We start from the raw sequence: 14,958 nt of genomic DNA, 5'->3' as shown, positions 1-14,958 counted from the left end.
TAAAATAAAAATAAGTTGTTTATATAAAACTCTTAATATTCTCTGAGCTTGTGGAAATCTCAAATCTTACAAGGTAAATCTCTTCTGATGTGTATCTAAAGATAGCAAAATCGAAGTTCCAAATATATAAAGATAGCTTGATTGATTACTGTTCCCAAAAGATGTCAACAACATGTAGATAAAAAAATGGAGATGCGGGGGATCGAACCCCGTGCCTCTCGCATGCAAAGCGAGCGCTCTACCATTTGAGCTACATCCCCATTTGATATACTAAATTATATATTTATTTACTTATTGTATTTATTTTTGCTTTATGTCCTTTTTTCATTTGTTTTTATGAAAAAATTCTTTAAAAATTTACATTTAATAACTTGATGGATATATATCAATATTTACATTTTACACGGAAGGAAAGAAGTATTGGAAGTAATAAAACTGCGGCCCTGCTAATGGTAAAGTTTTAGACCGTATAGCTAACTGTAGACGAGAGCTATCAAAGTGGAAAAAGGTCTCAAATACGAACTCCAGAGTAAGATTACAAGCACTACAGCAGGAGCTTGATAATGAAAGCTCTAAAGTCTCGCCAAATTTTGGAAAGTTGCAGGAGCTGCGTGTTGAGCTAACTAAGGCAACTAACGAGGAAGAGCTGTATTGGAAATTGAGAAGTAAACAGAAATGGCTGAGGGTTGGGGACAGCAATTCTGGTTTTTTCCATGGATGGGTTAAGTCAAGAAGGGTTAAAAACACCATTGTTTCTCTTCTTGATAGTAATGGGGTTGAAAGATTTGAGGAAGAAGCCAAGGGAGCCATTGCAATTGAGTACTTCACGGACCTTTTTAAGGCATCTGATATTGGGGATGTGTCGGAATCTTACAAGGTATGGAAGTGCGGGTCACTGATTCTATGAACCGTGAATTAACAAAGCTAGTATCGGAAGGCTGAAATTCGAAGAGCAGTAAAGGGCATTAAGGGAGATAGTGCTCCTGGTGCAAATGGCATGAGTGGCAAATTTTTTCAGCACTTCTGGGGGATTGCGGGTACCCATGTGATGAATGAGGTCAAACAGTTTTTTGAGAATGGAAAACTACCGCAGGAATGGAACCATACGCAGATCTGTCTACTTCCAAAGATCCAGAATCCGAACAAAATGACAGATTTACGACCCATGAGTCTCTGCTCAGTTACGTATAAAATTATATCCAAAGTTTTATGTACGAGACTAAAGCGGTTTCTGCCACAACTGGTATCTCAAACGCAAGGAGCTTTTGTCGCAGGAAGGCTGATATCGGACAACATTCTCATTGCACATGAGATGATCCATGGTCTGAAAACAAACCCAAACTGCAAGGAGGATTTCATTGCCATAAAAACTGATATGTCGAAGGCATATGACAAAGTGGAATGGAAATTTCTGGAGATATTGTTTGACAAGATGGGTTTCGATCCTCAATGGTCGGGATGGATCATGGAATGCATCCGGTCTGTGTCTTATACGGTACTGTTAAATGAGGGATTGCATGGGCATATTCAGCCTGAGAGAGGCATTCGTCAAGGGGATCCGTTGTCTCCTTTTTTGTTCATTCTCTGTGCTGAGGCGCTAGTTCACGTAATGAGTCGAGCAGAGCAAGAAGGAAAGATAACGGGGATGCGCCTTACAGCGAATTGTCCACCTATACAACACCTACTCTTCGCAGAAGATAGCTTCTTTCTGTGCCGAGCTAATCTGCGAGAGTGTACAGAGTTTTTAAGATGCTTAAAGTTGTATGGAGATGCTTCTGGTCAACTAATTAACTTCCAGAAATCAGCTATCACCTATGGGGAGGCTATAGACCCGTATCAGTGTTGCCTGATTTCGAATCTTCTTGGCATTGACAAGGAAGGAGGTGATGGCAAATACCTGGGGCTGCCGGAATGTTTTAGTGGATCCAAGCAGAAACTTTTAGCCTTTATCGGTGAAAAGTTAAGCAAACGGCTCCATGGGTGGTATGCAAAAACATTATCGCTTGGAGGTAAAGAGATACTGCTTAAATCAATCGCAATGGCGCTACCTGTATATGCGATGTCCTGCTTTAGGTTGACCAAGCATCATTGTAAGAAACTTACAACAGCCATGACGAACTTTTGGTGGAATTCGTGTGAAAAGCGTAACAAAATTTATTGGATATCATGGCGAGCAATGTGTAAATCTAAGGCGAAGGGGGGTTTAGGTTTTCGTGACATCGAGGAGTTCAATCAAGCTTTGTTAGCCAAACAAGCATGGAAGATCCTTAATGAGCCTGATACCTTGTTATCTCGGTTGTACAAAGGAAGATATTTTGCGAATAAAGATTTCTTAAGTTGTGGAAAGGGGTATCGTCCTTCATATGCTTGGCGCAGCATTATTTTGGGAAGGAATTGTTAGAGCGTGGCTTGATGAAATCAATCGGGAATGGTGTCACTACTCATGTATGGATGGAGAAGTGGATTTTGGATGATCACCCTCGTAGACCAGTGAACCGTGAAATTTTCATGGACTTGGAATTGAAAGTTTCATCCTTAATTTCGCCGGATGGGAAATGGATCCCCAACAGAGTTAATGAGCTTTTTCCTCCAGCTGATGCGGCGAGAATCATGGATATGCCGTTGGGAAGAGTAGCAAACCAACATATTTGGGCTTACACAAGGGATGGTGCTTATTCAGTTAAGAGTGGATACTGGTTCGCTGCAAACCACCTTGTCCTGCCACAACCTCCATTATCACCATTGGATGAAACCAGAGTGGCTCTGAAGCAGCGCATATGGAAGTTCAGAACAGAACCCAAAATAAAGTTCTTTCTGTGGCGGGTACTTTCTGAAGCTTTAACGGTGGCAGAAAGGCTAAGCACAAGAGGGATGCTTTTGGATATGACGTGCAAGCTTTGTAATGAAAAGGAAGAAACAATCAACCATGTGCTTTTTAGATGCCCTGTAGCCCAACAGGTATGGGATTTGTCTAACATACATCTACCAGTGGATGGTTTCTCCAACTCACTTGAAGGGAACATGGGCTTTCTCTTTGATATCATACAAAGACAAGTGGTACCAACAGACCTTAGACATGCCATTCCGTGGATTATATGGGGTATCTGGAAAAACCGGAATGCAGCATTATTTGCAGGTAGTCATGAGACAAGTGCCAGGGTTCTACAACGCAGTAAGGAGGAGGCCAATGTTTGGACTGAAGCAAACAAACCTGAGAACTCTGAGGACATGGGAGAAGCGGGTTATCGGTTCATTGAGGAACGATGGCAGGCACCACCGGCGGGGAGGCTAAAATGCAACCTTAATGTACATTGGAGGAATGCTCGATCACATTGTGGAGGGGCGTGGGTAGTGAGAGATCATGAGGGTAATACAACGTTTCATGCCCGAGATGCCTTTTTACGAACGCCTAACCGCATAACCGGGGAATTGAAAGGAGTTATATGGGCTCTACAGAGCCTGAGAGACCTACGCATAACCAATGTAACGATGGCCTTGGACTGTAAAGAGGCGTATGCTGCGATTACAAAACCTGCAGAATGGCCTAGATATCGGATGCTTACTGAGCAGATTAACCGGTTGGGGAACGAGCTTAATGCTATTGTTTTTGAGCTGGAATCTGCGAAATCAAACCACATAGCTCAGGAAATTGCGAAAAGTGTGATCAGGGATGGAAGATTGCAGTCTTATCTATCCATTGGAGGTCCAGCTTGGCTCTATGAAAGGTTAAGACATGACGCACAAAGAGGCTTCTGATTGGATAGCCTGGAGTGTGACAGACTCTCTTATTATCAAAGTTATTCGATTTATAGGGTCATCAGTAGTTTTATGTCCTTTATATTAGGCGTAGATGCTGCTGTTTTCTTTTGATACTGTTTGTTTTTGCTCGATTTAGAGCTCTACCTTTCATAAATGAAATACTCAGTTGATTAAAAAAGAAGAAATAAAACTGCGGATGTTTTTACAGAAGCCTTACTATAAATGCATTTATTTATTTTGTTCTTTCATAATCATCTTTTAGATATGAACAATGTAGTTCACTATTACATGTGAATGTGTGATGTGCTAGCGACGTGCAGAGCGTTTTCTCCGTGTAATTGGTTAGTTGCTTCGGCCAAGGCAATTCCCTCTATGATTCCGTTACTAAAGCCCAAATGTATTCGCAATTCATTCGTCATAATTAAACAACGATATTTCCACGACAAAATATTCCCAAGATCTTACATTTCCGCAGATTTTGAGTCGTTTTCCAGCAGGAGCTAACTTTTAACATTTAGATATGAGATATTCCTTACATACTGTTTAGTACTGGCATAGTTCAGAAAAATTATCGGCTATATTTAAAGAGCTATCTTAAAAGAAACAATATCTTGATATACCATGGAATGGAATAATCTGAATAATATAAAGGACATAGATTAATCCACATAAGTCTTGATTGATTTTGAGTTAAGAAAATATGAAATCTAACATGTATCAAAACCCAGTTTGATCCATGTATGATAGCCCAAATTAAACAAGGGTATGCTGGCAATCCTACAAAGATATTTGGTTAAAAATGAACTGGAAGAGTCAACATATTAAAAATGCGTGTTAAAAGTCCGACATAAAAAAATAAAATTAAAGTTGAAGTATGATATACTAGATATATACAATACAACATACTCATTGCTAATTGATTTTAACTAAATGTCCATACAAGTTATAATCCATACTGATTTTGGTATCTTACATACTTAATCACTAGACTAAAATTCTTTGACTCTATATATAAATCTTTAGTCTAAACCGTCTAAACTCTATATATACAATCTATTTATATATATTGTAGATACACGTAGCCACGAATATACACGTATATCTAGATTGGATTGCTCGCTCATGTGTTCTGTAAAAAATTATCATGTTAGAATATGCAGATGATATAATAGGATAAGAGCAATAGAGAACTTTGCATGAAAGTTAAAGCTAGTGAAAACTATAATATATTTATATATAAATAGAATGTTCTTGAAAAATAGAAGGTACCTAATTCCCTCAATATATTAACCAGTCATTGCGGAATTCCCTTTGTATTATTAGAGTCTCGAATTCGATAATTCATCTCCTTTGAGTAGACCTTTTTACAACTAGTAATAAATTTCCCCCCTCCCCCCCAAAAAAAATAGAATACGAAAAATAATTTTTTCTATTTAGGAGAAGTAAATATGTAAAAAATTAAATTATATAACATGAGAAAATATAATAACAGAAAATGGATTAAAAAAAATTGATTGGGTGGTCGCATTTGTCCAAACCAATTAAAATCTTCATCTGCAAGACTCCAACCCTTAACTTTTCTAAAGATTCTTCTTTAGAATCCAACTTTAGTTCCTCTTTTTCTTTTCTTTTCTTTTAATTCGGGAATGAATTTCATTTTATAATTTTGTGGAAAAGTAGAGAGTTATTTCTTTTTTAGCATCCCATGCAAAGCACGCACGAAAGAGATTCTCTCGTGACACGTTTCGACTTACTTCTTAGCTTTGATATCTGTCTGAATATCCCCTTTGTCTGTATTAAATACGGACTCCCGAATATTTCTCACTCTCCTTTTTCTTATATTCTTCTTCTTTTTTACATGTTATTCTTTAATTTCAAGCTCTCTTTTTTTATGATGAGTGTTTTCAAATCTAGACCAACCCGGTCGGTCAGACCGATAAAACTGTGACTCAGATACTAATTTATCTTGCCTGGTTATATTTTTAAAAAGTATACTTTTTTACTACTTAAATCTGAAAAAGAACTCTAGCAAAAATAAAATAACCAATGATTCAGTAAAAAGTAATTGTCTCGGCCAGTGCCGTGCTTAGATTTACAAAGGCCTAATGTAAAATTTAAAAATATGGTCTTTATTATAAAAATAACACTTTTAAAAAAAACTATAACATTAAATTAAAACATATAAAAATAATGATAATAAAGAATAGATAATATAGAAATTCTAATTTAGAATTATTCTCATTTTTCCTATAAAAACATTCATCAAATTCACATATTCAAATTTTATAATCAATTCTTTGTATTGATAGGATAACCAAACTGTTTAATTTCTCTTAAAACAATAAAAATGTTTAAGATTATGAAATTTTTCAAACAAATAAACTAAACACATGTATTAAACTATATATATATATTAATATATATATATATAAGCTTACTTTTGGAATAAATGTGGTCCAATAATTTTGTTAACTTTGAAGTGACCTTAAACCATTGCCTAATTTTTAATATCTAAGGCATGATTCTAGTCTCGGCAAATACTCACGACTTTGCCAGAATACATGTCAAATTATATAAAAATAACAAATTGTGGTTAGAATGTTTAAATCCAGTTAAAAAGAAGCAATTTTCTTGGTTGGGATACCACTCTAATTTATTATGCTTGCTTATTCCGACTTGGTTGGTGTTTGCTATCAATTTTGGATACATAAAAGGAAACAGCATTATATAAATGATACATTTTAATTTTTGGGTTGATTTTCTTATAATCAGACAGATCAGTTTAGGTCAGTTTGATTGATCCGATAAATCGCCGTAAATAAAGAAATACTATATTTTACCCCGTACATTTGCACGAAAATTTTGTTTTAATCAAATTTGTAATCTAATTTATGTTTTCTATATAAATATAATTTTTTAATAAGTGATATAAAAAAAATTGTGTTTAGATATAATTTTTTTTTCAGTATTATTATGATCACTATGATCATAAAAACATAATTTTAACCCGGTTATTTTAATAATCAAAAAATGATTGTTATTATAAAAATATATTTCTAACTCGCTCATTTTATTAATTCAAAAAAGACTATGATTATGAAACTATAATTTTAACCCACTCGTTTATATTACTTTATAATATAAATATTTTCTAATTTTAAAATAATTTTCTTATAATATCTTGCATGCTTTGATAATCTAACCTACCATAGTTATAAAAAAAAATTTAACTTGTCCCATCAAATTATTATATAATATTAATATTTATCTATTTTCAATATATAAAAATTTAATCTGATAGAATATGATTAAAAATGTAATAAGATATTTGTTAATCATATGCGTTATTCTAAAAATTTTATTTAAATTTCAAATGTTAAATTAGATCTAACCTAAATTTAAGGAAGTCTAATTAAATTAATATCTATAGACTATAGATATAACCTATATTTAAGGAAACTAATAGTTATCTAAATTTATATCTAATTTTAGGGTTTAGAAAATAAATTTAAACATAAAAAATATATTTTTTTAAAAAAATTTGAAAGTGTTTAGAAACAAACGCTTAAAATACTTCTGTTTTAATATAATAGATATGGTGATCTAGAAATCAGGGCAATAACAAACAAGCAACCTAATAAAAGAGAAATACAAGAATATACCCAAGTCACTAAAACTTATGTCAAAAATTATGCGTTTTTCAAAAGACTTTTTTTTTTCTTTGTCGGCTCGCAAAAGAGTTAATTTTTCTACTTTTGTGGCCTCTAAAAAAGGATAAAGATACGAGTAGTCCAAGTTACGTTTTTTTTTTTTTTTAATATTTGTTTGTTGACATAACTAGAGATTTTGCGATGATCTACTCTGTTCAGTTACGTGGTTTTCGGTCGGATCTGATTTGGTTATTGCTGAAATAATCTGATCATCGGTCGGATCTAATAATTGAGCTATCCGTTTTTGCTTTAAACCATATTTAATAAATATACCTAATCAGGATAGCTCATTCAACCTGTTTATTATTAAAAGAGTTTATTTTCACGTAATATGCCCTAAACTCACAAATTTTGAGCCTACTTTAACATCCCTAACCCTAGATAATCATTTATCTTGTAAAAGGAAATAAAGGCAGGAACGGTATCATGATATTAGTATGTTTAGTTGATTGTTAGTTATGGGATTATATATAGAAAGTATATGAACTAAAAAGTTTTAAAGTTTTTGGTAAAAAATGAGATAAGAGAATAAAGAATAATGATTAAGAAATTAAAATAGAAGCATATAAATTAATACAATATCACTTGTATATATATAGGATAAATTTTAAGAAAAATGAAACATTTGAATTGGATAACCAAAATTTTAGGATATGCATGTCGGAACAGTGTCCCAACTCCGAAGATGCGAATTGGCTACTTATACAATATATGAGAAACAAATATTAAATATGCAATACCATAAGTCTAGATTCAAGAAGTCTCAGTACCTTCTCTAATCTATTGGATGAATCATGCTTGATTCAGGATAGGTTTGTTAGTATTCATTACATTTTATTTCATTTCGTTTCATTTCGTTACAATCATGCTTGATTTATGTAGTCTAGAACATTGTTAGTTAGTTTTTCTTTTGCAAAATAAAATCTCCGATAGAACAACCAACAAATTTATTTTAGTTTAAAGTTTAAAGTTGGAAAAAGAATGTGTAATTGTCAATTTGTCATTAGTTACAGTGTTACACTAATTAATGAAAACTGACAGTGCAATAGATATAGGTATAACAAAGGTCTTTTCATTTTAAAATATTTCTAAGCAAGAATCTTCTACCTTCCTGGCCACTTCACTAAAGCCCGGTGGGAAGATTCTGCGACTCTCAAACCTCTTTCAATACTATTTATTATAGTGAATATCTGTCCTAGTTTATGGTAATATAAATCAGATATTCCCTTTCTTTCTATCTTTTACATCCACTAAAAATTTGAATAATTACTCTACTTTATATTTAATTCGATTTGGAAAAAATAATTGATCAGTCGTTTATCTTTCTCTCTCTCTCGCTCTCGTGCGACGAAAAATATAAAAATCTTGTTGCCTAGTATATGCTTCTTTGATTTATTTTGAATCTCAAAATTTCATTTTTAATTTAATAAAACATATACAAGGTGGTAGAAGATTTTTTTTTTCTTGTTTGGCAACGACTCTAAAATTGCCAGAAATGTACCAAAAATGTTTACTATTGATTCCTTTCATATGACATAAACTTTAAAGTTGTATAATTTATTTAACAAGTTCGGTGAATAAAAAAATATTATCAGAATTATTAGCTTAAACCTATTTTTGTCAATAGCTTAAATAATTTATTAAAGCGCAGTACCACAGCTAGGAAACATATTACAGTAAAAAAAAAAAAAACTGAATTCACAAAACTATAAGCTATGTGAAGTGGTGAACCAACAAAAGCGGAATCTGAGATTAAAACAATAAATCGCTTTAATAGAAATAATAAAGCTTTTTTTCTTACCCATTTGTTCTTTATAACAAGTTTCCATATATTCCCTTTTGCTCTCTGATGCTTTATATCCTCCTCTTTTCTCCTTTAGCCTCTCTTTTCTCTTTCTTTCAAATGGAATTATATTAAAAATAAGTTAACACGACAAAAGAAGTGATTAGAAAACAAAAACTAAATATAATTAAGTCAATAACAATCAAGTAGTGGTTGTAGTCTGCTGATTTAAGTTGAGCCATAAATATATATGCTATTAAGTTACTGCAAAGTTCATATTTGTAACGATTTGAGTACATTTAAAGTTTCGACGATATGGTTGATAATTTTGTTGCTATGACAGCACAATTTATGTCGTCTATAAGACTACTCCAATCAAACATACGGGAATTTCTAATTGGCAGAAAAAAAAATACAAATATCATTGATAAATATGTTGCTTGTAATTTTGGATAGGTAAGTCTGCTTACAACCCAACACATATATTTTACGCGTCACCCATATTTTTTTGTAAATGGAAATCTGTTATACAAATAAAAAGGCTTTAAACGGTTTTCATTTTTATCAGAGTTTATAGAAAACACTAATATATCTGAATTAACATTATATTTATAGCTATTTCTAACCGCATCGTTTTTTTTTTCAATTACTGCACGGTTAGGAAATTTGTTCACTAATCAATCTTCGATTCATGAAACCATCTATGGTAGCAACCGTATCACCAGCCTTAATTAGTAAGCTTTAAAGAGCCACAGTACTCATATATAGTCATCGACTCATTGATCATTAGAGAAGAGGAACGATTTCTAATAGTGAGAATGTTCTCTCTCTCTCTCTCTCTGATATATATATATATATATATAAATATATATAGTATATGTGTATATATGTGTATAGTGACAGATCACTTTATTCCCTCCCTTTGAATTGAGCCCTCTAAAAAGGACAGGAACCTCCTCGTGATCCTCCTTGTGTCCACAACCTAACATTTTATTCCCCTTTTCCTCTATCTTCTTCTTCATTTTCTCTTCTTCTCCAAACCCTAATATTCACAAACCCTCAAAATCATTGAATATATTTTTAAAGAAACATCTAGCATATACACATCATCTGAAACCTTGAAGCCACCACAAATTCTTCTTGATTCCTTGATCATCTATTTATAGCCAAAAACACTACTAGATATTCTTCTTATATACACATACAGAGAAAGAGAGAGAGAGAGAGATTGTGTAGGCGATATATATGGCTTCCTCGTCAGAACTGAGCTTGGATTGCAAGCCACAAAGCTACTCTATGCTTTTGAAATCCTTTGGAGAAAATTTTCAGAGCAATCAAACCACACAAAAGCTTGAAGATCTGCTTTCTCGCCTCGAACAAGAACGTCTCAAGATCGATGCCTTCAAGCGCGAGCTTCCCCTTTGCATGCAGCTCCTTAACAACGGTACATACATATATATATATATCCAGTTACATATATGTACATATATATATATATAGTTTTGTATAATATAAACTAAAATCTTTCCTTTGCCACGAAAGAATACATGTCTTAGCTAATAAAACAAGACCAAAAAACCCAACTGATAAAACCATTAATTCTTTAAACGTCTAGAAGAGTTTTTGAATTTTTTACTTTTTCAAAAAGATCTTTATTCATTTATTTAAGAATTTAATTCATAAAAATCAGAGCTTGCTTTTGATTTCTTTGAATCACAAAACTTTTGCTTCCTCCCATCACTGAATTCAACAAATAAAACTAAAGTGATTTTAAAGGTTATAAGGTTCATGTTAGTTGCATCTTTAACTTTCATATTGTAAATTACTTTTAAATATCTTTTTTTCAGCTGTGGAAGTTTACAAACAACAGCTAGAAGCATATAGAGCAAATAGTAACAACAACAATAACAACCAAAGTGTTGCCACAATACCGGTTCTTGAAGAGTTCATACCCTTGAGGAACCAAGTACCTGAAAAGGCGAATAACAAAGGGAATAACTGGATGACAACTGCTCAGCTTTGGAGCCAACCCGAAACCAAACCCAAAAACATTGATCAAACTACTGACCAGTCTCCCAAAGACGAGCTTGCTAGTAGTCCGAGACTCAGACATTTTGATGCAAAACAAAGAAATAGCGGCGGTGCTTTTCTTCCTTTCTCTAAGGAACAATCTTTGCCCGAATTAGCTTTGTCTACGGAAGTCAAAAGAGTCTCTCCGGCCAATGAACATACTAATGACGGTAATGATGAGACCATGATCAACAATGGTAATAACAATAACAATAATAATCATAACATTACGAATAGCAATGGAGTTTCATCTACAACAAATCAAAGTAATAGAAAAGCACGGCGTTGCTGGTCGCCGGATTTGCACCGGAGATTTGTCCAAGCTCTTCAAATGCTAGGTGGTTCTCAAGGTACATATAAGTACTCTTATTTATTTTATTTAGCTTTCGTTTGCTCTAGGTTTATCATGGTCATGGATATTGTTTCACATAACTATCGACTAATTAGAATGACTTTTATCACTATTGTACACTCATTTATACAACTCTGAATATATCTTTAGGAGTCTCAAGAATCTAATTTGCAGTTTTGGGCTTTGTTCGAATCTTTAAGTGAACAAATATACTGTGGATCGAATTTACTTCTAAAATTTGTTATTGTTCATTTATTAGTCGTACAGTATATGTATATTATTTTGAAATAAATATAAGTTTTAGTCGGAGGCTTTTTAGTTTCGGTTTATAAATGAAATAGCAACCAGGATATGCTGTGGATAAACTCCACACGATAAAAGTTATGATTCATATTCAATTCCCATTCGAAAGATAGTGAATTTTCAAATAAATCTAAAATTCGATTTGATTCTTGTATTTTCAATTGAGATTTGGATTTGATTTCAGTTCACTAGATTGGATAGATTAAAAACAACCATTTTAGCTTAATGTTTAAAGTGAAGTCTTCATTTTTTAATCGAATTGACTTGATATATATGAATAAAAGTTATATGGTGGTTTGTTATACTTTTGCAGTGGCTACACCAAAACAGATAAGAGAACTTATGAAAGTTGATGGTTTGACCAACGATGAAGTCAAAAGTCATCTCCAGGTAACTTACATCACAAGTCACCACAATATGCTTACAATTGTTTTAACTCATAATTAAGTACCTTTTAAACAGAAGTATCGGCTTCACACTAGAAGACCAAGCCCAAGCCCACAAACATCAGGTGGCCCAGGTCCACATTTAGTGGTCCTAGGTGGCATATGGGTCCCACCAGAATACACCACCGCACACGGCGGCACACCGAGTCTCTACCACCCCCAGGTCCACCACCATCACCACTCCACTACGGCGACGCAGCCTCCACCACACTTTTGCTCTCAAGAATTCTACACAACTCCGCCTCCACCTCAGCCGCTCCACCACCACCAATTCCAAACGTTTAACGGTTCATCCGGCGGTGGCACAACCTCCACAGATTCAGCTCATCATCAGTCAACAGACAATGCCGCCGATGAAGGAAAGTCATCGGAGAGTGGTGACGGAGAGAGAAAAGGATTGGCTGCTCTTAGGGAAGAAGGTGATGATCACAGCAATATTAATGGAAGTGAAATAACTCTCAAATTCTAATTTATATTTTTTTCTTCTTCTTGATTAATTTACTTAGAGAGATTGAATCTAGGGTTAGGGTTTGTGGGTGGCTACGTGGCTAAATTCATTGCTTGTATCTCTCTATAGACTTCTCAGCAGAAAAATGTATCGTAGGCCAGAGGCAGCGAGTGTTTTTATGGACTTCTTAATGATTACTCTTGTTTAATATTATGCCACTTAATTAGAAAATCATTATGACCATCTTACTCCCATACCTAGCTAGAAAGATGTACTCTGTTTTGTCTTTCTTTTTACATTAGTTGGTGGATCATACTCTTATATGTTTGGATAGTCTATATTAATATAATGAATATGTGTAGGCGTTCAATCATGGCTAACTTGATTAATCAATCGTCTACATGTACATATTAGGTATTTTTCATTTTCCATTTCTAGAAATGATCCGTAATACTACTCATCTAACCAAACGTTTAAAACGATTATCTTAAATTAGATTGTTGAAACTATTTGTATTTGTAAACTTTGTTGTAATTGGCACAAAAACATGTCAATTTTTTTTTAAAAAACCTTAGAATATTCATTTTATCTGGGCAATAGGTTTCCCTAAATATATTTACGCCACCAAATTCTGAATATATGATTGTTATTATATATTTTTCATGCGCGATGCTGTCTATTTTATATAAACGGATCACTAGGTGTGGAGTGGTCCTTAGATTTATCAGTTATGCTCTAAAAGTCAGCTATATTCTTTTCGTATTATTTAGTTACAAAAGTAAGCACTTCCTTACATGTATCTATTTTTTTTTCCATTGATCATATTACGCTAACTATATTTACAAACAGCAACAAATATGTCAAAATATTGTATTACTAAAAAATAGCTATGAATAAATAAAAGAATATCAAAATTTGGAAGGTGTTAGATCTAAGTTTTTTAGTTACGAGAACCGAGAACGTATCTTGGTTGATGTTAATCTAGGTTTAAATGGTACACCTCTCTCTACTGTGCTTTTGTTAGAATCATTCTAAACGAATAACGAAAATCAACTAATGACACAAAAAGTCATCTTTGATTCTTTTCTTTAATAATTATGATATTAGTATACATATAAAATTATATTTCGTTAAAAGGGCCAGGTATAAAATTATATTCGCAATTTTTCCCTATTAGTTAACAAAATGAGAATATTCTCATTCAATATTGGTGGCTAATTCAGCTTACAAGACAAATCCGCCATTTCCATTTCTTGAATTACTTTTATAAAAGATATTTATTTTTAAGTTTGATTTTGTTTCAGAAAACTTGTCAAACAGAAATTTTTATTTCAGAATAAACATTATTCTGTAACTCAATGTACTGTACTGTACTTGTTTTTTTTTCGACAAATCAATCTATTTTTACTCGAAATAATAACCATTAACGTTTTTTTTGTCAACCAACAATTTTATGTTTTGTATTATATTTGTTTTGAGAGTCAGAGTAGTGATATTTTGTCAAAGTGTTGTTTAAATTAGTAGTGGTAAGCGTTTGAATTGTCTAAAGTTTTTGTGTTTCTGAATTATCTAAAAAAGTAGTGCAATTAGAAACAAATATTTTTGATACTATACGGGTTTTGATCTCCAAAATTATTTGATTTATCTGAGTTTTTACTATCGAAATAATTTTTCTACAATGAGTCTAAAAATGATAGCATTTCAATTAGTTCAATCAGATTAATCAAATAATTTTGGACACATATACGGGCATTCTGTCAAGTAGTTCAATCATCAGATTTTTATATGTGTCTAAAATGTGATACCATTTCAATTAGTCAAATAAAATTAGTTAGATAATTTTATGTTAAAAAAAAAATCAAACCGTAACACCAACAGATCAACTCCTCAACATTTTAACAATTCTTCAATAAGTGACTATATATATATATAATTTTTTTTTATATATATGTTTTGACTGATAATTTCTCTCTTCATCGTGCTTGAATTCATTTGTCTTACACTCTTACTAAATTAAATTTGGTACGGTTATTTATCTTCGATAGTTAAGTTAACTGGTAAATTAATCTCTTAATCTTATTATATAA

At 32.8% G+C, this 14,958-nt stretch overlaps 2 protein-coding genes and 1 non-coding gene across 3 annotated transcripts; 2 read left to right on the top strand and 1 right to left on the bottom strand.

Moving 5' to 3' along the window:
- Positions 1-187: 187 nt before the first annotated feature.
- Positions 188-260, bottom strand: TRNAA-UGC. The gene has a single exon. It is a non-coding gene; the product is annotated as a tRNA-Ala (tRNA).
- A 415-nt stretch (positions 261-675) lies between these two features.
- Positions 676-3,756, top strand: LOC112083394. Its single transcript, XM_024151118.1, has 4 exons — positions 676-704; positions 769-877; positions 1,019-2,050; positions 2,377-3,756. The coding sequence occupies exons 1-4, from the start codon at positions 676-678 to the stop codon at positions 3,754-3,756; spliced, it is 2,550 nt and encodes an 849-aa protein (XP_024006886.1).
- Positions 3,757-10,298: 6,542 nt separating this feature from the next.
- Positions 10,299-13,049, top strand: LOC18013247 (myb family transcription factor EFM). The gene is made up of 4 exons (XM_006395637.2): positions 10,299-10,696; positions 11,100-11,672; positions 12,291-12,367; positions 12,440-13,049. The coding sequence occupies exons 1-4, from the start codon at positions 10,498-10,500 to the stop codon at positions 12,890-12,892; spliced, it is 1,302 nt and encodes a 433-aa protein (XP_006395699.1). The 5' UTR covers positions 10,299-10,497; the 3' UTR covers positions 12,893-13,049.
- Positions 13,050-14,958: the final 1,909 nt, after the last annotated feature.

Source organism: Eutrema salsugineum, unplaced genomic scaffold, assembly GCF_000478725.1.
Source record: "Eutrema salsugineum unplaced genomic scaffold, Eutsalg1_0 scaffold_6, whole genome shotgun sequence".
NCBI lineage: Eukaryota > Viridiplantae > Streptophyta > Magnoliopsida > Brassicales > Brassicaceae > Eutrema > Eutrema salsugineum.
The sequence above is the reverse complement of the archived record's forward strand: the minus strand, read 5'-3'. Positions and strand labels throughout refer to the sequence as shown.

What these genes read in the sequence shown, in the direction of transcription:
- LOC112083394 (XM_024151118.1), top strand. Translation starts at nt 676, where the DNA reads ATGGCTGAGGGTTGGGGACAGCAATTCTG. An exon ending in GGTTGGGGACAGCAATTCTG is followed by an intron (nt 705 to 768) that starts GTTTTTTCCATG and finishes TCTTCTTGATAG; the next exon opens with TAATGGGGTTGAAAGATTTG. An exon ending in CAATCGCAATGGCGCTACCT is followed by an intron (nt 2,051 to 2,376) that starts GTATATGCGATG and finishes TGCTTGGCGCAG; the next exon opens with CATTATTTTGGGAAGGAATT.
- LOC18013247 (XM_006395637.2), top strand. Translation starts at nt 10,498, where the DNA reads ATGGCTTCCTCGTCAGAACTGAGCTTGGATTGCAAGCCACAAAGCTAC. An exon ending in CATGCAGCTCCTTAACAACG is followed by an intron (nt 10,697 to 11,099) that starts GTACATACATAT and finishes TCTTTTTTTCAG; the next exon opens with CTGTGGAAGTTTACAAACAA. An exon ending in AATGCTAGGTGGTTCTCAAG is followed by an intron (nt 11,673 to 12,290) that starts GTACATATAAGT and finishes ATACTTTTGCAG; the next exon opens with TGGCTACACCAAAACAGATA.